This window comes from Anoplopoma fimbria, chromosome 13, assembly GCF_027596085.1.
Source record: "Anoplopoma fimbria isolate UVic2021 breed Golden Eagle Sablefish chromosome 13, Afim_UVic_2022, whole genome shotgun sequence".
Taxonomy (NCBI): domain Eukaryota; kingdom Metazoa; phylum Chordata; class Actinopteri; order Perciformes; family Anoplopomatidae; genus Anoplopoma; species Anoplopoma fimbria.
In genome coordinates, this window is record NC_072461.1 from 18,652,531 (window position 1) to 18,680,327 (window position 27,797).

At 39.8% G+C, this 27,797-nt stretch overlaps 1 protein-coding gene across 1 annotated transcript; it reads left to right on the top strand.

Moving 5' to 3' along the window:
* Window positions 1-6,015: 6,015 nt before the first annotated feature.
* Window positions 6,016-27,706, top strand: htr7c (5-hydroxytryptamine (serotonin) receptor 7c). The gene is made up of 2 exons (XM_054611330.1): window positions 6,016-6,518; window positions 26,826-27,706. Exons 1-2 carry the CDS (start codon window positions 6,052-6,054, stop codon window positions 27,562-27,564), a joined length of 1,206 nt encoding a protein of 401 aa, XP_054467305.1. The 5' UTR covers window positions 6,016-6,051; the 3' UTR covers window positions 27,565-27,706.
* Window positions 27,707-27,797: the final 91 nt, after the last annotated feature.

Genomic DNA, 27,797 nt, shown 5'->3' on the forward strand with positions numbered 1-27,797 from the left:
GTTTTTCTGGGCTCTGATTCAGCATGGCTTGTTTCATATTCACAAAGTTCAAATACATTTGAACCTGGGAGATACAGAAATTTCTGCTGTTGGCCATAGCAGCCCACTTAGGTCACTGGGGCTAAAGTATCTTTGTGCAGCTTGGTGATGGTGAATAATGTGTTTAAAAGGCCTGACCATCTGTTGGCAATAAATCTTATTTACTAATATTTTATGTTGGGGTTTTTTTCAAATCATGTATAATCACAAATTAAGCTAATTATGCCATTGAAATATGTGGGATACAACAGTCACCACACTGACTATGTAAACAACAATTACACAGGAATAATGATTGGTAGAAGCTGTGCCCTTTTGTACTTTTTTTTATCAAGGCTTGTGTCTCTGACCGACACATAAAACATCAAGAACAATGTCCATATTCTAAATGCTTGAGACAAAGGTAAATATTACTGTGTGATTAAACAGGCTGTCTCTGTTGTCTTTTGGGAAATTACCCATAGTCTGTATTTGCAGTGTGTATCACAGCTATATACAGTATTCAAGAGAAATAAGCAATAAATGGCAAATCTAACAGATCTTGGCTTTCACTAATAGTCTCACATTATAATTACAAAGATTTATTTTAGAAAGAAAAGGCAGAACTAAAAAGATAAACATGATCAAAAGATGCTTTGCACACTATAGAACAGCTGCTGACAAGCACTTGTATTGATTTGTGTTTATTTTTTTCATTTGAAAACTTTTTTTTTTCAGAAGAACGCTGAAAGAGGTGGACTAAAGTTCTTTAAAGTCCAAACGCCCACAGAGCTTTGGTTTTCAGGTCACCGGTCAGGCATATTGGCAATTAGCCTTAAACTCTTCTGAAATAATCACAAAAAGGCTCTCAGAGGTATTGAGGTGATGACTTTGTGCTTGCACCAGGTCTATTTAAGCATAAATGAATCACTGTTCCAGAAAGTTACTGCTCCTTTGGTCCTTTTATATTAACCACTGTTTTTTTTAGGGAGTTGCTAGAGGGGATAGAGCATTTAAGATAAACTCTCCTGAAGTCGACTTTTAAGAACTGAAGGGAAAACAGATTTAAGCATTTTGATGAACATGGCTTTTTTTTTTCTATTTCTTTAAAGTCAGTCTTCAATGGATTCCTTTTCATCCTTGGTCCTTGGAGGACATCATATAAACAGCAGCGGGTTGTAATGCCATCTATTGACATAAATAGGTAACTGACACGAATATGAGAATCAAATTGACCTTTCATAATGACTTGAAACACTGCCCCCAAAAACTTTCTCCATACCACAAAACGACTTCAGAATCTGTCTTGATATTATTTATGTTAAACTAAATGCATCATGTCAGTATCAATATGTTGTTTTTTGACTCACTTTTCAGTGTATGTGGCTCAGAAAAATGTCATTGTAAAACAGTGTAGCCAACAGTTTGTCAGTAGGAAGATTTAATTTAATTCTAATTAGAACAAGCCTTGTTTCAAATTTGTTGTAATCAGCAATTAGTAATTGTTTACCTGTTGAGAATAGAGGTGTTGTGACCTTGAATTTAGACTTCCTGCAGGTGGAATAATCATAAATTAATAAGAGTAGGGATGTTTTCTTTCTCAAAAGCTATCAGTGATGTTCCTCACTCTGAGGGTTTTCAGTGCAGCAGCTCAGTGGCAGCTCAGCAGAAATATGTGTGAGTTTGTAGGTGTTACGTGTACCAGGTTCAACATGCTTACTCAGCAAACCCAACTCTCGCATCGCTGAAGTGAAACTCTCCTGTTAGGTCTCTCTAATGTGCATTTTGTTACTACTTGAAAAACAACAACTTTTCTCTACTTCTTTAGTTACAGCCACTCACAGATGCTACTAACTATACCCAACCTGTGTAAAACAACTAGCAATCAAACAATCCAAGAGGCCAGTTAAACTGTTATGAATGCTTATGGTTGCATATATATTGTCACAAACTGGGGCCACACAGCCATGACAAAAGAGGGAGATGCACACAATCAAGCAAATTAACAAATAATTTATTAACTTAAAGAAGAAGAAGACTGTGAGAACAACTTATTTATTATTATGAGCTGATGAGCTAGATGACCCTGTACACATTCCATGTCAAAATAGAGCCTACGCCAATAAAGGTTAAGATAAATCCATTACATTTATGTTTTCTCATCTGCTGCTGTACAACTGTCCAGTGGACTCATAACAAAATTGGCAGTTATGGGAATTGTGACTGGCTTTGACTAAGAATGAAAATCAGGCCACGAGGCTTGCTGTAATTCTCTTTCAACAATTTTTTGAATTTAATCACAAAGGAAGCTACTAATAACAGCTGAGAATATAAAGTCTATGGTCAGAGAAGAAAAGCCAAGTTACATTTATTGACACAAAGCCTGAAGGCCTTTTGTTGCTATGATCTCGTGTAGCAAATGTGATTTTAACTTTTGTTCGTCCACATGAAAATGTATTACATAATATTATTGCTAATGGATCTATTACGATTTTTTTTCTTCTTTTTTACAAAGTCACATGACCTCTTTCTTTTATGCACTGTGATACGTGTTATGAATACTTATTCCTACTTTCTGTCAAATCCTTTTTTGGAATTTGTTTTTCTGTACTGGAAAAGAAAACAATCACATGCAAACTTTGAGTGAACTCTACTGTTTTAGACATTACACTCAGAAACACACTTTCAATCAATTGGGTTCTACAATGATGTGGATTAGCTTGATTTGGAAGTGTGACCTAATCAGAATGTTTATGGCCAAACCAATTAGTTTACCTTCTTAGGATGTGATGAATTATCTTTGGATTGATACTGACAATATTCACTTGTGACTCTGAATACACAAATGTTGATAATGCATTGAATGATATGTTATGAGATAAGATAACATGAGCCACCGCTTGGCTTCTGTACTGAGCTTGTTTTATAGTAAGCAGAATCATACCCATTTAAGTCACTTAAATTATACAAAATATGGCTTACACTGATGTTTGCAAGAAAACACTGTGGTCAGGTAATTCTGAAATGCATGTGTTTCTCTATTCTGCTCCTCTTACATATTGTTGTCATGATGAAATTAGCTGTTTGTTGCCCAGCTCCTGCTCTGTGCCCGATTGTGTCACCTTATTAAGGTCATGTTCGCAAATCCTCAATTTGCTGCCAAGAAAACGAGATAAACAATGTTTATCTCCCCCCGGCCTGTGAAGAGGGACAATCTCCACCTGTCTGCCTTCAGCTGTAATCTACATCTAAAGAGCAGACATTTGACTTCAACTGACTGACTGATAACATTATGCCAGTTCATGTCAGGGGCACAGACGGGCTCCAAGTCGACATAGTCAATAGCATTACCGATCATGTCTAATGCAACATGTTTGAAAAAGACCTGGAGGGATGCTTTTGGTAGTGTTCTCCCACATTTAAACCTTAGAAAATGATCGACATGCTGGTGCAATTACAGTTCAAAATGTAAAACTTGATGGCAGCCTGTATCAATCCTGTGAAAGGACATGTTTACTTAATATGTTGGTTTTATTACTGTCCTTACTCCCCAATTAAAAAGGAGTTCCCGGGCTTGTGAGCAAAAGTCACATGCATTCACATGTGGCTTGTTTATTGGGCTGAGTCTTAAGAACCTGACATCGAAACAGGCCACAGGGGATTTTGGCTGCAAGGGGGATCAAAACAAGTTTTGCATTTTGAGTTCATGTCCTCTAATTGGTTCAAATACTTTCACTTCTGGCAAACCACACATTTTAAAATAGGAGCACACAGATCTGCATTTTCAGCTGTCTCAGCGTGTTAACCTAGATACACCAAAGTCCAAGACTTACCCAATCTCACAACTGAATGTACTGTAGGGGGCCTCTGGGCCAGAATCTCTGTTTGAAGGGACTGTTTCTTGTTGGGCATTCAATCAAACGACTACAAAGATACCAAAAACTACAACCACGAAGACAACAAACACATGGACAAGCAAAACCACCACAAAGAGATGGAAAATGACCATAAAGAGATGCAAGAGACATAATATGAACACAGAGATAAAAAACAACCACACTGAGATGCAAAATGTCCACGCCTGTCGACGTAGTTGGTTCCATTACATTTACATTACATTACAGTCATTTAGCAGACGCTTTTATCCAAAGCGACTTACAATCAGTAGTATATTACATATCATTCACCCATTCACACACTGATGACAGGCTACCATGCAAGGTGCCACCATCAGACTCTAACTAACATTCATACAACATCCAGTCCACACCGATGGCAAGCCTTCGGGAGCAACTTGGGGTTAAGTGTCTTGCCCAAGGACACATCGACTGCCGAAGCCGGGTATCGAACCACCGATCCTCCTTGCTCTCCACTACGCCACAGCCGCCCCTCACAAAGATGAAACAGCTCCATTAACTGTGAATAATTTGCAGCGGTTTGATTTGAATTTCTGCATTCTTCTAACAATCTATCCTCATTGCTTGCAAAACAGGTGTAATCCATACCTATTTAACCCCTCGCATTACAAAACCCTCTGAGGAGCTAAAGAGACACTGACATGTTGACAAGTTGATTTGCATAAGCCCTGAGAACTTGCCTCAGAGGCTTTCCACCCTGGAAACATGACCTGTCTCCTCTCACTTCCAAGCATCTGTAATATCCTCATAGCTTAAAGGTACCACATTTCCTTTACAGCAGAGGGTCCAGCAGAAACTGCCAATGGTCAGTGGCATTAATCTAATGTGACAATCATTACTGACCTGTCTGTCCAATGAAGTGGTAGGTAATGGTGACTAAAAGGCCAAGGCTGTGGTGGATGGCATTTGAAGTGTGGGGAGAAGCAGTGATGCCTGTAAGGGAATTGTGGGAGACAGCGCTATCCCCTCCAGAGCCAGAGGGACAAACACACCACAGCTGTTGCTGCCTGGACGATGATGCAAGCGACCAAAATCCTGGGAAGCTTTCCCATATGTCCTCACTGTCTTAAAGGATCATCAGCAGAGTGGGACTTTGTCTTTTGATTTGTCTTTTGGCACTTACATTTGAGAAGCCAAGGCAACCAAGAAAGGCATCAGCACAGTAGAAAAAACATATTGTACACTACAAGAGAGTTGAGTTTGAGTGAGTTGTTCTATTTATAAGTTGATTTTTTCTTGTTGGAGGCACTGGCAAAATGCCATGAGGTTAATTTCCTGTCTCTTCTTTAAATTCAAGAGGAATGTGGGAAAAGCGTGGATGTTAAAGCAAACTTTGCTTTATGGATTCTTTTTCTCCCCCCTCAAGACATGTTTGGCTATGTTTAAGGGCTTCAAAGCAAATATATTTCTCAGGGGTTTCAAACCAGCTCATTGAGACTATGATAATAAAACATATAGATGTGTACTGAGTAGGAGATATTATGTCTGACCTAAAATAGACAAGCGTTAGATTGAAACGACACACAAGAATCTGTCTCTGATTAGTAGGATTCCCTACATCCACTAACAAGGTGAGTAGGCTACAGCTTTGGGAGGGAAGCTTAAGTGCAAAAAAAATCATAAATAACCATAAACCATTCATGGTTTTGCACGCTTAGCTCCTTGAATCCACTTTGAAACCGCTGCCCATATCGCTCATGTCTCCTGCTCGGTTGGCTGTCTGTGCGTCACATTGAGAGGTGCGGTTTGCGCAGCGCGTCTCCCCGAACAGTCCTAATGTGTCCGGTTAGTGAACCGACACACAAGCACTTCGGGAGATAGATATGTTTATATTTTGTAACTTTTTTTTTTTTTTTTTTTTTTTTTTTTTACATTGCTTAGTTTTGGAGTAAAAGTGTTTTTTTTTCCCTTGTAGGGATAGAGACGGATCATTTATAGAAACCAGTCGAGAAACCTAGTGAGTTGTTGGCAGATGTGATGCGGTGCAGCTGCAGCAGCCTCGACCTAAAACTGCTGGACAGGAGCCGAGAGCAGGTTACACATATCCAAATATGCGCGTAATTGGAGTGCACTGGCGAGGCGTCCCTTGCAACCCCTCCGAGATAACGTTGTCGTGATGTACAATACTTCGGAAATTGAGCTCACTTTTAACAAGAGGGAGGATATTTCCGAAGTTATCAATGGCACTCTGCAGCTTTTCTACAACGTCCTCGTCACCATCAGTCCCACCACCATGTGGAACGAGTCGTGCGGGGAGCAGCTGCAGGATTTCGGGTACCCGGAGAAGATCATCATCGGGGTGATGTTGGCGATCATCACGGCGGTCACCGTCATGGGGAACACGCTGGTGGTGATCGCTGTGTGCGTGGTGAAGAAACTGAGACAACCTTCAAACTACCTTCTGGTCTCTCTAGCAGTGGCGGACCTGTCAGTGGCCATAGTTGTGATGCCTTTTGTAATAGTGACAGACCTGACCGGGGGCAAGTGGCTTTTTGGAGAGGTGTTCTGCAACATCTTCATTGGCATGGATGTAATGTGCTGCACTGCCTCCATCATGACCCTGTGTGTGATCAGCGTCGATAGGTAAGTTGAAAAAAGTTAGCAACCCAAGCAGCTTTGGTAACGAAATAGCTCCAGAATTACGCATGCTGTGCACCCTGCGTTTAAACATGAGACCGAGAAGACAATTATATGGCGTTTTGATAAGCTGCTCTAAACCACCAAGAGCAGGAACAGTCAATGTGCCAAATGAAGGAGCCTAATGAATTTGTTTTGTGACAGAGAATTACATTTAAATGCCTCATTCAAGATCAACTGTTCCCATACGCGCGTTTGAAACCACTGAACCAGAAAATGAATACGCAGACTGTGATTACTTTACAGCACGCTTAATTATTTTAGCTTGACCTGACCATGAGCAGTGTTTCCTGCCATTAGGCATGTAGGATCAGCATATCATCAACCTCACAGCTGATGACTTTGATACGTGGTTTACATCGTCCTACATTACTGTTAAGGACACATTGCACCTGCTCTCTATTATTGCACCCCCTTAACAATCAAATTAAATTGTTGTTGGCAAAGTTCACTTCAGAGAAAAACAGAACTACATTTGATGTTTTTCTATTCTGCAACATAGAAAAATACGAGCTTTAACATCCTGGTGTTCTAAATTATTCATTCAAGTTAGTTCCCAAATGCCCCACAGTAAGTTGTTTTAAATTCCACATTAAAAATGAGGAAAGTAAGCACTCATCCCAACCCACCAAGACCCACTCTGCATCTCAGGTATTCTACATGTCACAATGAAGAGCTCAGCCTGAAGACTTGTGACAGATGAGCAGATGTCCACTGCTCCCACTAAGCCACAATTAAATGAAAGTCAAATGAACAGTATCCTTGTTCTGCCTCAGTAAACATAATGAAGACAGAGGCTCATTGTTGTATTGATAATCTGATTATTCCTCCTGGTTGCCAATCAGGCATTATTACCTCGATGCATTACACCCAGAATTATGCATGTTTCTTGCACAAAGAACTTAAGTATGCCTGAGGAGCTAATGATATTATGGGAGGAAATGGATCACAGATATCATTCTGTGTTGTATTGTGATTGACAGAGCTACGGATGTGTTTTGGAACTGATGGGTATCAGTATTAGTTAGGAGGCTAACAAGTCCTTCAGGGGGTTAGGTTAGAGGTCACAAAGGTCACAATGCTAAGCTGTATGGACAGCGTGCGATTTTGAACATAAATGGCCCCTCACTCCCCAGTCAGGTCACAAGCTGGTCTCTCCAGTCAGTAAGGAACCAGATAATCATTGTTGTGCTACACCCTCCTATAGAATAAATTTTATTCCAGTCATTAACTCAGCAAATATTTGAGGAGGACATCATGGTATAAAATAACTAACCTGAGTAGAAATAATTAATGTCAACGTGGTAAACCAGGCCTCTCTTTGTATGCTGGATGAGAATAAGTGGGTGTGTGTCAAACAGGCACTGTCAGATCTCATGGCCATTGTCTGTAATAATGGAAGTGAGTTGCTTATAGTATAAACTCAGACAGGCCAAATGCACCCATCTGTGAGTGCACATGTCTGAAAAGAAAGGGAAGGTGATTGAATCTCGTACCATACAAACAAAGTGTGCACAAGTACCAAACTACATAATTCTAAAGGATCTTTTCCATGAACCTGCTTCTTTTGGACCTCAAGACTAACTGAGTATTTGAAATAATTATGAAGTCAGTTTGGGATTTTTTGGGCACACAAGCTGTACAGAGAGCTCTGTAAACTGTTTGTGCTGATCTCCATGAAAACAGGCTTGTTTTAATTAAGCAAAGCAGAGTGTGTTCAGTATACGATTCACATTGGGAATCCTAGAGATAATTCATTAGAATGGGAATTGCCAATTAGACACATGATTAGCTGTAATTAGGGCTCACTCACTGTCATTTAGGATTCCCAAGGACATGCATTGTAAAAATTAGGCAGAACAGAAGGGAGAGCTTCAGATTAGGCTCGGGGTTGAACAGGTTTGTTTGTAGGGGTTATACAGTCCCTGAAAACTAGGTGCTCTGCTGCAGAGGGATATTGATTGTCTCTCAGCGCTCCTTTGGGTTTACAGGGCTGTGGCGTAGTGGAGAGCAAGGTAGTTCTCCAATCAGAGGATCGGTGGTTCGATACCCGGCTTTGGCAGTCGATGTGTCCTTGGGCAAGACACTTAACCCCAAGTTGCTCCCGAAGGCTTGCCATCGGTGTGGACTGGATGTTGCATGAATGTTAGTTAGAGTCTGATGGTGGCACCTTGCATGGTAGCCCTGTCATCAGTGTGTGAATGATATGTAATATACTACTGATTGTAGTCGCTTTGGATAAAAGCGTCTGCTAAATGACTGTAATGTATATGCCAGTATGAACAATGTGGTGCTAGAGTAGTGGGCCCTAGTTTGTAGCGCCAATGAATTTCAACTTCAATAGAAAATCTCAGAGAAACTTTCGTCATTCTGGTGAAATACAGAATCTCTGAAAAAGGAGTTGTAGGCTCCCACAAAATAAACTGAAATAATGAAGACACTTATACTTTACAAGACAGGCTCTCAAGATTAGTTCAAGGGATGTGGCACTTCCATGTAGTTGGAGGACGAGAGATATATTTAAAGAATGAATATAATGGATGCAGCAGAGCATGAGCTATCCTTGAATGTTAAGGGGTTGGTAGAACCCTCAAAACACTGAATCCTACATTTCCCATATTGTAAGTAAACAGTGTCTTTTTGTTAGAGCACCCCTGTCTGGTAAATGCTCATGTCTTTCAAACTCCATGCCTTTAGAAAGCTCCCTCTAGAGCCAAAGAATACTTTTTTCGCAGACTTTAGGTACATACTTTGAGGAATAAACTGAACAATTGCCTCTTTAAAAAAGCAGGAAAGAAACAAATTACCACAAACAATAAACATAGGTCTGGGATCCTGGAGCAGTTGTGCACTTTGCCCAGTTGGTAATCCAGCTTTGGTCTAATTCTAAAGTCTCACTGTATTGTGACTCAATTTGCATTGTGACTCAAGTCATTGTGTGGTTTAATGGTGCCTTTCAATAATATTCCAAATATTTTAACAAATGTTTGCAGACATTGAAATACTATTTATACTCTCTGAGCCATCTGTCTAGTGACAGTGGTTCAATAAGAAAATAAGATTTGCGGTTTTAGTAATCTATGTGGGAAATAATATTCTCACAGTGGTTAAACAGTTGTAAGCTTTTCACATGCCATGTACCATGCAGTAACATCTAGATTAAGGGGATACATACAGTATGCTATTTAATATTAGAGGTGTGTGATATAAATCCAATTCTCTATCATGGTTTTATGGTTTTATATATCATTTTATGGAAAATAACCTGAGGAATTGTGAATGGATAAAATAACATGTGTGAAAGTGTTGATCTAAAGTAAGCTAATTAAAGTACTCCATCACATTCATACAAAAAACATATGAACAGTCCTTCTCTATATGGCAAAAATATCTGTTGTTTAATACATTTATTTTGTCGATATTGACTTTGCATCCAACTCTACTTAATATCTATTACGATTCTAATTGAGGTGAAATTACCTTTCAACTTTTTAAATAATATTTCACTTAAATAATAAACAAAATAATCTTACATTAATTCAAAAGCTGAATATTCAACCTATTTTCTATTGTTTTCTACTCATCTCCAAACCATCTACTATAGCAATAATGTCCTTTATAAATCTGAGTTTGGTAACCATTTTTCACCCAGTAAAAGCAAGCTATTGACAGACGTGAAGAAAAGGTTACCCATCCTGTGGCCTGGGTCCCGTCAAAATAACTGCAGAATACTCTTCAGTGGTATTGATTTTCAACTGTATGTGCAAATGCGGATATATGGCCGTGAAAGCCATGCTTATGGATGAGTACCCATTCAGCACCTCCAGCCTCTTTAAGTGGAGATTCAACACTGCAAATTGAACCTAACACACCCCAGCACTGACCCAGTCACAGCAGAAGAGTCCAGTCTGAGTGTTGGGAAGTGAATATAAGAGAAACTATATATGGATGTAGGTCTGCTCTTTCAGAAGATATCCCAGCATGCAACTTCGGCTAAGGCATAGTCACTTTTGTGCCCACATCCCTAAAAAGTTAGGATCTCTTTTGGCTACCCTCAGTTTTTACCTTCAGTGAGAGTAATACGCTGTATGTTCAATAATTCAAAAGTAAAATATGAATGATTTATTCACAACAGGGGGAAGAGAGGGTAGTCCTTTTCTGTAGTTTCTCACACATCTAAGAAAAGACAGCGCTAAAGGATTGGAGGAGCTTGGTATAGCATGACACATACAGTAGTTACATTTGAAAATCAAATATAGCCTGGCTTGACTACCAGTGAACTTGTGGAAGATGGATGGGATGTAGTCCAAGAAAAAAAAATTCACATAACTACAGTAATGTAAACTTTTCCACCAAGGTTCAGACTAAAGAAAACACAGTGTAGGTGTGATCACACCCGTAAGCTTCTGCAAGGGATTTGAGAGAGGAAATGACACTAGCTGAGACCCTTAGATGGCATCAGAATTAGCCACAGCCTTCGCATGCTTTCTGCCAACTGGTGTGTCAATGATGAGCCGAGTTCACACACAGCTCCCCTATTGACCCTCTCTCCACATCTGACAATGTTTTTGTGAGGTCGGCGAGTAACTTCCTCCCAGGAGAGGCAGAGCTTGGTTAGTGCAACTGGGGAACATCCACCCGCAGCAGCAGCAGACACAGATGACTTGACCCAGCTGACGCATCCTCAGGTAATGTGATGTGACGCCTAGGCTCCACTCTCTCAGGCACTATTCACTTCCCACTTGTCGAGCCATCTCGCTGAAACGCGGAGGATTGGACATCTCCTCCTAGGCCAGTGCGATTAGCTCAAAGACAGTTCATGCTTGTAAAGGAAAGCTAAATCGGGACAGAAAAGTGTGTTTCGATACTAAATAGGAAGTAACACTGCGTTCTTTAATGTCGTGATCACAACCATTTTACAGAGACTGCTTCATTTTAGAGGGTTAAGAAACCACAAGAGACACATTTATGTTTCACGCCATTACAGCTGTTTCATACAGAGAAGACAAACCACTCTCATCTTTAAAGAGGAAACAGTATTTAAATTTAAAATCCACCACCCACATCATGTAAACAAGGACTTCTTCCAGAGCAAAATTGCTGTCAATGAAAACATTTCAGACCAGCATTAAATAAAAAATGCTGTCAGAAGGCATTTGGCAAGTTAATCATTGATAAATGCTGCTTGTACTGTCAACCGCAGCTCACTTTACGTGCTGTTTGACTCTCTGTTTGACTTCTTTTACAGAAGCACATCAAGGGAAAGACAAATTGTCCATCAATCATGTGGTCAAATAGGATGATATGTGTGGGAATGGAGCCAAAGGGGGTTGAAATGATTGAGAAAAGAAAGTCAAAGGTGGGAGAGCAGAATGATGACAAGCAGTTGCTTGTAGTTTGTCTTTTGACTCTGTGATTTGTCTTTAGTTTTACCAAAGTAATTGAAGTATTTGAAGGCTTGTTGTTGGCTCATTAGTAAAAACAAACATATCCAGGTCAATGGATGGGTCCACAGTGGAATGCTGCAACCACGCCTTATGGAAGTTATCATATTTGGCAGATTTCAACATGTTCAGATTTCAAGTTTTCTTCTTATATGCAATAGGAAGTAGTACATTGTAATGGATAAGATGCTTGTTCTCTGTTAACCTCCTGATGAAACGTGTAATGAAACGAAGAAAAAAAGAAAACCGTAACCAACAACATATACTTATACACAATGTTTATGCATCCAAGTGTTTAGGACAAGGATTCAAATACCTTTAAAAACAAGAATCAGTGAGTGGTTCATTACAGCTCAAGTCAATCATTCAAGCTAACTAAACCTTAATTATATAGAACATGGTCAACATTCATCCAAAATGTTAATTACACTTTTTAGCACTATCTGGATTTGTTGAATGGCACAAAAGCATGTCATGACTAAATATGTCCGATTCCTCTCCAGTTGCTTTCTCACTCTGTACTATTTGAAGAGATCCTCCTAATTTGCAAATAGTTCAAGAAAAAGTGTCGGCTTCTAAACCATGGGCAGAAATGCAACATTAAACTGAATGTGATCTGATAAACAAAACAAGACGAAGAGAACCAGACCAAGAGTCTACAGCCATGCCAGCAGCTCTGTGAGGCTGTACTTGGACCCAGTGGTGCTTTGAGCTCAATGGTAGTCTTCGTAGTGTTCATCATCTCCCCCACCCACACCTTTAGAGGAAGAAAAGTCTACATTCTTCATATCGGATGCATTGTCTGTTTTTCCACTTTGTCCTTGAAAAATACCTATCGGTTCTGTAAACCTACAGACTCTCTGTCTGAATGATCACCATTGCTAAAGCCACACACTTTGAGAACGACTGGTTTTACCTGTTAACATGCAAACATTTACATGCAAAACTTAATGTTTAAACGTCACAGAGATTCATGTTTCACTGACACAAGGTCGTTGATTTGATTTATTGTGTTGATTTATTGGTTGTCTCTGTAGGGAGCCACTTAAATCAGATTTGCCTACGCAACTAATCAGTGAGGTCTTGAACCAGATCCAGCTATGCTTCATATTTAAAAAGTAGAATTGATGGATCAAACACTGAAATTAAAATATTCAGCCAAAGTGTTTCACAAATTAATATAAAGGTTATGAAGGTTATGTTTTGGGCTGTCATGCTGAGGTTTTGAATGATTTGCAAGTTCCTTATATGTGGTAAAAAAAACATCTGACCCCAATTTGATGTTTCTGTTTTCCTTCCTGGAACTGAAATTATAAACAGTTGATGTTTTGAGGGAGTTTTATGAACCCTGGGTTGATGAAAACTGTTAGAAGACCTTGTTTCCTGAAAAGCTGGGGGGATCTCACTTTCATATGTAAGCAGCAGTGTTGGTACGTTGCACATACCTGTGCAATTAGAAGATGATGGATTACTAACACAGATAGAGATCTGAGTTTTATTTTGCTATTCCCAGCTTGTCACCCTATTTACCCAGCAATCTCTAGGGACAGGAAGAGGAAAAGGGCAAAGTGCTGAGTGACTTTAGTATGGCATAATAAAGGTGGGGTCTATTATTCATCATGATTGAACAAAGGGCCAACGAGCATTTACAAAGCAGTGCGATAATAGGTTTCCTTTTGATTGAGCTGAGAGGCTGCAAACACACCATGCTGTGGATTGCAGATAATATGTTCGGAACGTTAAGCATATTGCTGCTGTTGCAGAACAATGCAAGTCAAGTTTTGGCATTTAGTTCAGCTGTGAACATGAACTGAATATTTAAACGGTCCATTAAATCTGGCATTAATGTTCCTCTACACAATAACTGAGTAGTTAAAGGGATAGTTTCTATGTTTTGAAGTTGTATGAGGTACTTATCCATAGTCAGTGTATTACCTACAGTAGATAACGGTTGGCACGCCCCTAGTTTGGAGAAGCAGACAGGAGTTACTACACTGAAGCAAAGCAATGTACTGCTGTAGTGAGGTGCAGAAGCAAAACTTATTTTAGTCACCTAAAAGAAAGGCACGCCTAAAAAAAATAATATCAGTTTAAGTTTATGCTATATTTAGAATATAATATATAAATTTCCCCACTGCGGGACTAATAAAGGATTATTTTATCTTATCTTATCTTATCTATGCTCCAAAATTCTTTTTTTGTTAAAAAAACTAATACAACCTCACAGAACACAGGGGTTACTGGTTTGCCACGGCCTTGATGGATTAATTTGTTTGTGTAATTGTGTGACTTTGGTGAATCAGTAGTATGTAAAGCTGTCTCATGGCAAGGTAAACCAACTAAAATATTCTAAATATAGTGTACACACAGGTAATGCACTCATACAACACCAGTTGAAAACATCCAAACTATTCCTTTAACTGAAACCAGTGACCAACCCTTAGCATCCATGTGTATTTATGTTTAGAGGGAGCATAAAGTATAATTGATTCTATTTGAGCATAAACTGCAATGCTGCCAAAGGCAACAGCTCATAACAGCAATCCCGTTAGACATGCAGACATTTAATTGCCTCATAATTCTCTCACTGATACATCACTCTTCATATATGTCCACTGCTGTGTATCAATCTACTGTAGTTGTCAGTTAATTCTAAAGTCATTATCCAAAAGTACAGTATAATGGAGATGTTTATTCAATGTAGCTCAATGTGACTTTATAGCTGAAATGTTTTCCTCTTACCCAGGTCAGGTAGATGCTGAGAAGTTAGTGATCTAACCCGCAGCACTGAATAGAGTTTGTATTCCAGCTGTGAAATAGACTTATGGCAACCCATCACTGCCAAACTGCCCTTTAGCAAGACAGTGAATCCCAGAACTGACCACTAACTGGGTCATCGCACTGTTGGCCGCCTTGCCAACCTTCCAAATATAATCCAGGGCATTAACAGTTAATTCTCAACAGCAGTTGACCAAAACAATCTCACCACAAGGTTGTATTTGAGCATTCATACTTGAAGTGCTTCGGGAAATGGAAATGTGAAGATCTACAATTCAACTGGGCAGTTTAATCTCCAGCTGATTAGGAGGCTCCAAGACACAGGCTTCTAATGGACCTTGGGTTGGGACAGTTGTGTCAATTGTATGAGCATCTTTGAACCCATTGCACACATTCTGGCTATCAAAACATATCAGGTTTTAGGGACACTGGCATGTTGTGTACTGTCTGTAGATATTTTGCTTCTAAGCTCCATGACAACACATTGGCATACTGTATGTTCAGTAGGCAACTTACATTATTCAAAGTAGAGAGACTCTTTAATATTACTTGCGACTGTCTGTTTGACTGTCTGTTTGACTGTCTGTTTGACTTCTATTACAGAAGCACATAAAGTGAGCAACACATTGTCAACTGAATGGGAATGGAGCCTAAGGGGAATGAGAACCGAACGTCAAAGGGAGGAGAGCAGAATTAAATCAGTGGCTTGTTTGTCTCTTGACTTTGTGATTGGTCTTTACTTTTACCAGAGTATTGTCATTGAGAGTCATGAGCTCATGGTCATTGCAAAGGTATTAAGGTGACTGTACACTTAAGCTTTTAAACATTTATCTTGTATGCCGTAGGCAACCATTATTTGGGGCTTGTCGTGGGCTTATTTTTAAAACATATATATTAAGGTCTGGCTTGTTGTCAAATCTATGTCAGCTACAGCAGGTCCAGGATGGGTCCATCATGGTTTGCTGCAATCACACTTAATTGAAGTTACAAGATTTAGCAGATTTAGTAATAGGAAGTTGTACATTGCAATGGATAAGAGGCTTGTGCTCTGTTTACCTTCTGATGAAACATGAAATGAAATGCATCCAAGCGGTTCATGAAAGCTCAAGGCAATCATTCAAGCAACGCAACCCTAATTATAGACAACATGGTCAGCTTTCATTCAAAATGTTAATGACACACTTTATCACTGTCTCTTTATCTGCAAATAGCTAAAAAATAGCTAAAAAAAAAAAAGATGTAGGCTACTCAGCGATTGGAAGAGATTCAACATTAAAGTTAATGTGATCTGATAAAACAAGATGAAAAAGGAAGAAGAGACCGAGACTAGAGTATACTGCCTTGCCAGCAGCTATGTGAGGCTGCACTTACCCTCAGTGGTGCTTTGTTAAGATCAGCCAGCTAACATGCTCAGAATGACGATGATGGTGCTAACGTACTGATGTTCAACATGTTCACCACCACCATAGTTTAGCCTGTTAACATGCAAACATTTACAAATTAGCAGCAAACATAAACTGATTAAGTTGAGGATGATGGGAATGCCATGAGAAAAGTCGAGGAATCATTAAAGTCTTTGGGAAACATTGTCTGGGGACCAATCTATTAAGTAGATATTACACTATTACACTGGATAAGCGAGAACTTTGACCAGTAGTTGGCAGCTGATAAGAAGTCAGGGGATCACTCAAGTCTGTAGGATTCATCCTCTGGGGACCATGAATGCCCATCCAAAATGTCACAGCAATCCATCCAACAGTTTTGGGGATATTTCAGTTCGGACCAAAGTGGTGGAACAAATGACCAACCAACGTTGCCGTCCATCTAGAGACACGCAGCTAGCATGGCTATTAGTTTGCTAGCTTAGAACCATTTGCCAGTTTTGGTGAACTGTGTGGGTGTGCCCGTATCTGAGTATGTCCACTGTGGATTAGCCCTAGTGAGACGAAGAAGGTGTACTATATTTTCTTTACTGTGAAAATTGAAGACATCTCTTTGAAATAACCTTAGAAACTTTCCTTCAGCTCTACTGTAGCTCTTAAGAATTATACACCTTCATTTATTTTGTCTACATTAAGCTCATTGCGCTGTATAGCATTTTGACTAGATTGACTGTTCCTAACTTATCACTATGTGCACTGCTTCGGCTACACAGCAGTGACATCAGTATTATTACCTTGTTGTCACAGCTGTGCTTGCGCACTCCTAATGGTATTTTGTTTGTTTATCTTTCAAATGAGTCTGCATAAAGATGAATCCTGGAAATGTACAAATGTGAAACTGTACATCTACTGTAAATGTGCTTTTCCAGTAAAAAGAGACTTATTAACTGAGTTATGTTCTCTCTCTCACTGCTCATAGGCGAGATAAACAGCGATGAAATTGCTCTTGTAATGAATATTCCTGTCATCAGCCAGAGTTGTGTCTGGGCAGTGCACACTGTGCTCAGAAAGGAACACAGATTCCACCTCCATATCTTATGTTCTGATGCATATCACATGGTGCAGAATCAAATTATATTCTGTTCACTTTCTTCTCCTGGAAAACATTAATATCAGTCCTGCTGATGTAAGCAGTAAAGCAGCTTTTGTCTATTTCAGCTTGAATTATACAGTATCCCCCCTTTGTGTACTTTTCCTCATTTGTTTTATCTAAATGTTCCTTTATAGAATATTACTTTATTGTTTGATTTTAAGATTGCATTTTCGCAATTAAACTCACACATCCAACATCTGGCTGAAGACCGAAGGCCTACTGGGGATCAAATTAATCATTTAGAAGATCAGAAGGCCTAAAATCTCCAATTTAGGTTGAGAACCGGAGAACACACAAAATGCAGGAAATTAAGTCAAGAATCAATGAGCTGCTTTTATTTTTTTCATATGACATCATAGACACTAGGAGAAAAACTCCTAGTGAAAGAGAAAACCTGTACATATCTTCTTTGGTGATGTTAAATGGCTATTTAAACAGAGATGACTCAACTGTTACCATATAGGTAAATATTGATAGGCCTTAGGCAAAGTAATGCAGGTTTATTTCTATAGTACCCTTCAACAACAAGGCAATTCAAAGTCCTTTTCAAAAGACATTAATACATTAACACATTGATATAATGAAATTTGTAATCTTGTTATTTTGAGGGAAAACTTTATTTTGGGGTTCTTGGAGTGAATTCATCGAATGCCAATCATTTAGGGGTTAGTCTATTAAATTCACTGCAACCAGGAAAACGACGTGATAAACATTTTGAAAGATAAAAGAGGTTAATTGTTGCTGAGGGTTAGATGAAGGGAGAATTTAATTATAGTGGAACTTTGGGGTTTGTTTGTACATGATTGTTGTTGTTTTGTTTTGCCTCTTCATAAAAATGGATATGGGAAACTTACACTGGAAAATATGATTTATGCTCTATAAAAATTCCCAGGAAATAATACATATGAACCTTGAACTGTCAGGTGTCAGAACTACATACCAGACACTCATATTTCCCACGTGTGTGCACATGATGAAGCATTCATAATTATACAATTCAGCAAGAATACAGGCATATGTAGCATTCTCTTGCCCTTAGCTGAGTTTTTAAATATATTTGATATTTTCATGTCCCAAAAATAAAAGGTCAGTAAGATAATATAAAGAGCAGGAAAAGCATAGTCTTCAACGTTTGCCTTCATGTTACATGACTCAGGAACAAGTTAGGTAGAACTCCTCCTCACTGTCTTTTTCCATTTGCAGAGCCACAAAATGATGACATATAATCGACCACACAGCTACTTCAACTACTCTAACTGCTGGGTAGTTGCCAAATTGGAAGAAAGAGAGTCGGCTCAAAAAGGAGCTGCCTGTGGTATCCTTGGTAACTAAAATTGTTCAACAACTTTTTTCTGAAAGGTCAGAAGTAAAATGGGAGGAAGTGGGGAATTAGATTCCTCCCCCACATCTGAGACTATCTCTAAGCTTATTTAATTTTCGAGGTGTCCTTTGAGAGGACGAGCGCCGTTGGTGACAGAACCAAAGGAACCAAAGGGAAGGTGACTAAGATGGAGGGGCTCTTCACATTCGCTCACTCACATCATCATGACAGGAAAAAAAGAAGAAGATGGACTCGCTGGCACATATTTATTCACCTTCCACTAACAGACTTGAGTCATTGTATAATAATGAAGAGAGAGTTAGCACACACATTAATATTTGAGTGAGCGTTTTGGGATCTCACTAAATGAGTTTGCTGAGTTGGGGCTGCAGGAGGGATGCTGACCATAGTAAATGTAGTCTTTGTTGGGCAATAATAGCACTACTCATACCATATTACATGAAAATTAAAGATTCTTCTTTAACATATCCCTCTGGGGCAGTGGAATGGATGTAGAAGCACAAATTAAATGTTCTGCTAGAAAAATAGGTCTATAGAGGCTTTGTATCTGCACCAAAAAAATCTGGTCACCATGGCTGCCGTGATAATGGAAGTGCATTAAAGAATTGAAGGGAAGGAAAAAAAAAGGCTAAATGCACAATGAAGTGGCAGACACAGAAAACTGTTCCTAACTTGTCTCATGAAAAACATGAATGAAAGACCACCACTTAAAAGAGCACAAACACAAGGTGTATGACTAAAAGCTTTTGTTGACTGATGAGCTTCCTAACAGTGCTAGTCAAAAAAATATTTTTTGTTGTTTATGCAAATGTAAAATTGGTGGTAACCTAATTATTTTGCTTACATAATAAGTTATTTATAGTCAGGGCCATGGAAATTAAGGTTGTGACCAATTCGCTTCTGCTCCAGAATATTAACTACAAGAAGCAGTAAGACATGAAAGGGAGAGATCATGTTCTTGCTTTTATACAGAAGAACTTACAAACACGAGATATAACATGTTAATTTGTTGCCTAAACCTAAATGAAGCGATTTCTTCACCAATGTAACACCAACGGAATTGAGAGGACAATTGCTTAATACATAACCGTAATTTCTAGCAGACAGGATTTTCCAGAGAGACAAAAAAATACTTTATGAAATGGTGTATCATGCACACTTAAAAATAATGAAAAAATATTTATCACACATAGTGTGTATGTAAAGGTGATTTAAAAGTAAATATTTGACTGGTTTTGGAAATTGGTATTGGCAATTGGCATGAAGGACAAAACTCAAACATGCGATGAAAAAAAGAGGATTTTTAGCTTGTTCTCCTTTGACCATGACGAAACCCAAGCCTAGCCCCATTATTTTCAAACAATACATTTAACAGCATAACTCTAATCTTTAGTCAGAAACATTCTCGTCATGATGTACTGTGTACTACAGAAAATATAGTTGGATGATTGTGTTCGACTCAGTTAGTTCAAGCCATGGATCACAGATCAGGAGATGGAGTGTGAGTGCTTTTGAAGTGTCTTGAGGACTGGAAGAGCGAGTGCTCCAAAGCTGCCATTATCAGAATGATAAGGTTTAAAAAAAAAAAAACCAGCCGTGAGTATCAGGGCCAGATGAGGCTGTTTGAGTCCACTGGGAAAGGGAGTCCGAAAAGTGAGCTGAAAAGAGAGAACAACGTTAAATAATGTGTGTGATGGGAATGTGTTTTTTCTCCCCTTTAAACCTAAGATGACACACACACACTCACACACACAAACACATATTTATATATATATATTATCTGTCATGCTAAATATAGCATGACAGATAATATTTTCCATCCTTGTATGTCCTTGAATATTATTGTGTTCATTCAGTAGATTCAGGAGGATGGTGCATTAGAGAGGTCAAAATTATAGTTGGATGATCTAACAGTGTCTGAAACTCATGCACCCTACACACCTTTCCGATGTCGGAATTTGGAAAATCACGCCCACATCAGGCAGAGATTGGCCAGGTGTGTGGAAGTGAGACGGTAATCAATTTTCTTATGCACGAACAAGCGCCACACTATGAATGCCTCCCACGAATGATTTTGTCCTTCTCTTTTGAATGATTATCGTGTCTCTGCCCTCACTATCCTGGCAGGCTTTTCAAAACTCCTTCCAGTTTGGCCGGTCAGAGCTCTTTAACCTTCTGTTTTGGTAGGATGACATGTTAATTGAACTAGTCTATTTTCAGTATAGCCCACTGTTAAGTCACCTTGCTGTGCTATTTTGTGGAACGTTGATCTGGTCAACAAAGTTGTGATTGCAACTCGACTCATCTGTGGCTTTACTGAACTACCTTATATTGAGTTGCTGAGTTAATGTGTAGCTTTTTAGTTGCCATACTCTTCTATTTCTATGACTCTATTCTCTATAATCTATTCTGTAGAAACCTGTTTAGAGTATTTGCTTTGTTTTCCAAGGACACTCTGCTCTGACAGGGATGGGCACGCTGGCTGTTTGAAGGGGAATCCATTCATCAATGTGGCACTAATAGCTGCCCATCATCTCTATTGCTGTGAGAGCCAGTAAACACCCGGCAGGGACAGGTGGTGTGCTGTGCAGAGGCCATAAAATATCCACAGTAGTCCTTTACAACAATTAGGAGGAAGTAAAACAGACATTATAAAGGCGTCAGAACTTAAAGTCAGATGAATGGCGGCATTGTTTCTAGGTGTGCCTTTTAAGTAACCGCAATGGTTCTGTAAATAGCTCACCATTATGAAAAGGTTACGACTCCAACATTATTAGGAAGCGGGATAGTTTTTAAATGGTTGTCAGGGGGGCCATCTGTGGGCAAACAAAAACTAGAAGGATATAGGGATCCCATTGGTTTGTGGACAGCGATTTTGAAGCAAGAGGGTGGAGCTAAGTACAATAAAAGTCTGAAGAAGACATTTTTTAGATGACCACAAATGTACCAATTAACTTTAAGGAACTGCAATCACACTGTGTTTTATGGTAATGTGTTCACTAACTGTGGAGACATTTCAATCTGGATCAAAGTGTTGGACCAACAGACTGTCTCACCATCACTGCTATCCCTATCCCACGCAGCTGTCCTGGCTAGAAATAGGTTGAGTGCTTTAGTTTCACCAAATCTCAGATGTGAATGAAACCCTTACCTTGCACATAACAGCCCATACAACATTATATCTCCCTATCACCCTGACACTAAAGTAATGCAGGAGTAATGAAAGAGTAATTAGGTAATTAGCAGCTATTTCCATGGCTAGATATAACTAGGGTTAATTGGGACATAAAGATAAGTTGGAAAATTAGTTTTTGTAATTTGGGTGAACTGACATTTTATGCTTAATATCATAGTCATTTCAGGCAGCCCAACACTTAGAATCCTGCAGTCGCGTCCTCAAAGTATTATTTCATCAAAAAGATCTATTGAGCATAGAATACGTTTTTGAGTCATCATAAAGTATATGCAATTTTGACCTACTCACTCTCTGGTAAACATGTCTTTTGTTGTGTCAGTTCCCAAGCATCTTCTTCTACATGTCATCTTAAATAAATGCCAACACTGTTCAAAGTTTGACTGTTTGACACCAGTCTGACCTAAGCTGGCAGAACTGTGGCTTGACGTAAGAGACAAATGTGAGGGATGAAGTATGTCTGTCCAGGGATGACTGTTTGGAGTCTGGATTTATGTAAGAGTCTATTAGAGACTTTTTTTTTTTTAAACTGCAGCTGCTATTTTACGCACTCATTCAACCTTAAAGGGAGCAGAAGCCAGAGAACAAAACAGAACCTGACCTAAAACGGTTCAAGTTTGTTTGATCTAAAAAGAGTACAGCAGAATTCTGTGTCGTGTATGAAACAGATGGGATTACTCCTTTGCTTCCTTGTTGAGGAGGAAATTACAGCTCTGCAGTGTGCTCTGTGAGAAAAGCAGCTCACTTTCCGTTTTACGGAGGTTCCTCAAATAGAATAGGAGAGCTGAAGCATTCCTTGAGGACTGAGGTTGTTGTCTGATGTTGGAGAAATCCCAGATCTCTCTCTAGACAGATTTGATCCTCTTCAGTCTAGGTCAGCTCAGAATAAATACTGTGCGGTGATACTGAAATAAACATTGTTTCATTTTTGTTGTAATTCATTTTTTACCCAAACAGAAACCTTATTGGTTTAGGGTTATTCAGGTTAGTATAACTAGAACACTGTACACCAAATATCAATGAGAAAAAAAGCTTTTCTTAAAATATTTTGCAGCAACAGCAATTTGCATGGAACACAGAGTGAGCAATGGATTGGGTGTTTTCGGATTTTCCCCTTTTTTAAGCACTCTCATTCACTTTATGTAAAACAAACCAAGCATGAGCGCAGGGAATCCACACTACTGAATGCTGGATCAAAAAGCGGCCAAGCTACATTAAGTTCTTGAAGAGCCAGTTCGGCAACAAACATGCTCTGATTTCAGGCGATGTCTGCATCTCTGTGCCAGATACTGTTTCAAAAAATGACATTCTGCCTAAAATGGGCAGTACTTCACTTTTTTCACAGGCTCATTATGGATTGCCCTCAAGTGTATGCCGTAGGAATTTTAAATGCCTCAGTGAGATGAATGAGTGAGGATTCTCCAGTGGAGAGTTTCTGTGGGAAATAAAAGTCATTTGACAGACTTCCCTCCCGGCCTGATGCTTGCTTTTGAGGAGATCCTGTTCTAAATTTACCACATCTCTGCTCAAAAAACTGCATCCTGGTAAATATTTCACTGAGTATTCCCTCTCAGACATAAAAGGTTTGATTGGTGCTCCTAGAGATGACTGACGACTGTTGCACACCAGGGTTGCTTGCAATGTTTCATGCAGAAAATAGTTCACTTTACTGTGCCCTAGCTGGTAGCCTAGCGGAAGTAATGGAATTCTGCATTAGCTCGGGCATACTGTTTGTCAGTGGCAGGGTAATCCCCGAGGGCTGCTGGGACTGTGGATATGTCCCAAATCCTCCAGAGATATAAAAAAACCACACTCTAAACTCCCCATGTGTGTCACTGTTACTGTTTAGTGCATGGTGTTTTCTGGGAGGTGATTATAATCCGTTATTATTGGGTTTTTTTTTTAAAGATTATGTGCTTCCTCTGAGGTGTGAGGTATCCCATGTGTTTTTTAAATATGTTATGCATTTAGTAAAATATGCTACAATTTCATATTTATTTTTGCATTTGGCTTTAATTAGTTGCATATTGCAGATACTAGGTTGAATATTGATTTTCATTTAGGCTGCTATCATAAATAGTTCTGTTAACAATGAATTAAATATGAGAGGGGTCTCTTGTAATAAAACCACAGATAATTATCTCCTGATTTTTTAGTTCTGTTTTGGCTCTACTGAGGTTTTTAATATGTCTAAGCTCATTGTTTTGGTTTTATTTCACTGTTTTGAGTCGCTCTCCCAGCTTTCATTAGTGTTTTCAGACGCAACAGACAGCTGTTTTCAGCTATTTTCAGCTTAAAGGCTTTAAAAACCCACTGTAGACTACATATCCATCCTCAAAAAAGCAAACAGACAGGTTAGCAGCTAGCTAGTGAACATAATGGAACATTTAAAAGCTGATAAGCCGGATATTTCCCTCAAGAGTTGGTGGTGCAATATAGACTTAAAAGAAAGGTAATATTAGACTTACATGTGTTGGATAGAAATAAGACTCCCAACGAATGATGATGTTGATCTTTTGGCTGCCCCAAAATGGCTATAAAATCAGTTATTCCAGTTTTATTAATTCTTCACTTATTTGTTAAGCATATTTCAGTTATATTACATTTTTGTTTATTCACATATTTTGCTCGTGTTCACTTGATATTATTGGTGTTATGAACCTCATTTTGCCTGGATCCTTATTATTTACCTTTCACTGTCACTGGCTCTCAGGGGTCAGGCGAGTTTAATCCCTTTATGTCAAAACGAACAAGATAAAACCAACCGGAGGTCCCACAGATGTTTGCGTCAACTCATCTTGCTAACGACAAGCAGGGAGCTGTGTAATGAAGTGTTAAAATGCGTGCTCTCTTATCCGACCTGGCAGTTGTTTGTCTCCAAAGGATGGTGGGAGGATTTTGTTTCCAATGCGAGTGTGTCTGAAAACAGGTCTGCTTTCTAAAGGGCTAAAGATGAGTCATAGGATTGCTACCCTCCACCCCCCACAGACACACAAATATCACCCCAAATGAGCACCACAAGCACCTTCCTCATTATTGAATAATGCATTCAGAGAGGAGTGTTGCATTACTGGGTTTCCATTATGTATTCCTAAGAATTCCCACAGCATGGAGTGTACCCCTCTCAGGATCTGCCTTCTATCTATTTGGCATCACTCGGTTGGATGTGTTCAGCCCTCCCGTAAAGCTTAAGTAGATTTTAAGTGAGGGGTGACTAGGCAGAGCAGTGGTTGTAGGGATTGGGGGTTGAATAAACTGTAGTTGTTATGTAAGATTCAGTGAGCCCAACTAATCTGAGCCAAGGACTCGTTTAAATGTGAACCACAAAGTCACTTTGAAGATGTGAAGTAACTTATATCCAATACCAAATTTAGCTTAAAGCAATATGTTAAAACATTGTGAATTCATTTTTGATCAAAATGAGGCATGCATATTTTGCTTTCTTTCTGCTCTTGTGTCTCATGGTGGTCTTTGCCAGCACTCGTCAACTCCAGCTGCCACGGGCGACAAAATAATGACACCTGTCTAAAATAAATGAGGGACGTTTCTCTTGTTGTCATGGCAATGCTGACAAATTCTGATATGAGTGGCATGTAGGTCACATGCCGCAAGTGACCGTGGAATTATACATGTGGTCCAGATATCAAATGAAAAAAAAAATTGTGAGTCTGTGTAGCTTTTTAAGCTGATTAGAAATCATCAGATCTGTGTCAGATCTGTGTGTGTGTGTGTTTGTGTGAGGGGGTCGGGGCTGGTGAAGCGGGAATATAATCGAGTGCTCTCAGCTGCAGTGCAATTGTAGCCTTATTGTCCTTTCCAAGTGATTCTGATCACGATCAATACCACTTGCACTGTGTGTTTTAAACATGCTATAGTTTGCAGCAGAGATGCTGGACTACAGTACCCTGTTTTATAAAGCCAGTTAGCTTTCGGCTAACTGACAGTTTAGACAAGTACTATGTTGTATTAGCAAATCATTTATAGTTGCTGTGCTGTGTACAAGCAAGGTTTTAAAAAGATTTTGTTGATACACAACTGTTTGACACACAAACAAAGTTGTTTAATAAATGCATGTCCTTTAATCTGAACAGAATATTGAGTAGAGATGGTACACAGTCACATGACATTTGTCACAAGCACAAAACTGTGCTTTATAAACATTAAGGCAAATGTGTAAACTATGAGACAGGACCTCGACTTGTATAAACTAAATATCTAAAAGCCGTTGATAAAGTGAAAATTCCTGAGAAGACTGAGCTGAATTTGATGTCCACAGTGCTGATTGCATTGTATCACTTATGGATGATAAGATGAATTGGCCAGTGCTCCCTCAAGCTTTTTATCTTGTGATTAACAATTGAGACGGAAACCTGAAAAACAGCCGGGAGTGTCAAATATACAGCTATCATCAATGACGCATTTTATGCTGATGAAGGTTGTGGGCTTACGGCCAAAACACACTGAGATGTACACACAGATTGATCATTTTGTGAGAATAGTGGCTATTTTCCCAGTTTGTACAAATTCAAGCCTTTCAAACCTCACTTTATCTTTATTTTCCTGACAACTCCAGCTGCTATTTGAAACCACTGAGCTGCCCTTTGATTGATAGCTCCCTCTCTACCTGCTGGGCTCCTCCAAAGCCCCCAACCTACACCCGCCTCCAAAAAATCCCCCAAAAAACAATGGTCCTCCAGGAAAAAGTGGACATGTATTTGATGCAACTACACTGCAGTTTCATCTCAGTGAAGACAGGGAGCATATTTCTGTACTTCAGCAGAGTGTCTGAGTGCATTACATGTGAGAGTTATTATCCTAGTTACCACAATGATAAAGCTACTGTGCTGCACAAGGTATTAAACTGTTTTAGGGTAGCTTCAACTGCTTTTCGTCCTATGAACGAAATCTAAAATCTGCCTGGAGGTAAGAACTGATACTTATTTTGTCTCCTTTCCTCACAGATATCTGGGGATCACACGGCCCCTCACCTACCCAGCCCGGCAGAACGGTCAGCTGATGGCGAAGATGATCCTGGGAGTGTGGCTGGCATCAGCATCCATCACCCTGCCACCTTTCTGTGGCTGGGCCAAAAACGTCCACACAGCCGGAGTGTGCCTCATTAGCCAAGACTTTGGCTACACCATCTATTCCACAGCTGTAGCCTTCTACATCCCAATGCTGGTCATGCTGGTCATGTACTACAAGATCTTCAAGGCAGCTCGCAAGAGTGGCGCCAAGCACCGCTTCACTGACCTTTCGCGCCGCGAGCGCCTCGAAACAGTAACTAATGAAGCGCTGCGAATGCAGGGCCTGAAGCCGCCTGGTGTGGTGGAGGAGTGCGCGGCCCTGTCCCGCCTGCTGAACCGCGAGCGCAGGAACATCTCCATCTTCAAGCGGGAGCAGAAAGCGGCAACAACACTTGGTGTGATCGTGGGGGTCTTCGCGGTGTGCTGGCTGCCCTTCTTCATCCTGTCCACTGCCAGGCCCTTTATCTGTGGAGTGGAGTGTAGCTGTGTGCCTATCTGGCTGGAGCGCACGCTGCTCTGGTTAGGCTACGCCAACTCCTTAATGAACCCTTTCATTTACGCCTTCTTCAACCGAGACCTGCGCTCCACTTATCGTGACCTTCTCCGCTGTCGTTATCGCAACATCAACCGCAGACTGTCTGCTGTGGGCGTGCATGAGGCTCTCAAGGTTTAAATTGGCAACTTCTGCAGCATATATGGACTCTCAAAAATGTGGAGTAAGGGGGCCCTGTGCTGGTGCACTTGGTGCTTACAGGGCGACATGTAGCCTTCACAGCAGGCCTGTAGATAAGACAAAGACTGGCAGAATGGGAGTCGCTGATGGTGGCACACTGGCCCCTCCACAAAGGCATAGAGACCACTTCATTTTGTGTGTGACTCAGTCATTCTATTTTGGGAAAGAAAATC

Excerpts from the sequence above, each read along its gene's own strand:
- htr7c (XM_054611330.1), top strand. The coding sequence starts at position 6,052 with ATGTACAATACTTCGGAAATTGAGCTCACTTTTAACAAGAGGGAGGAT. Across the intron at positions 6,519-26,825 it reads TGTGTGATCAGCGTCGATAG|ATATCTGGGGATCACACGGC; the intron begins GTAAGTTGAAAA and ends CTTTCCTCACAG.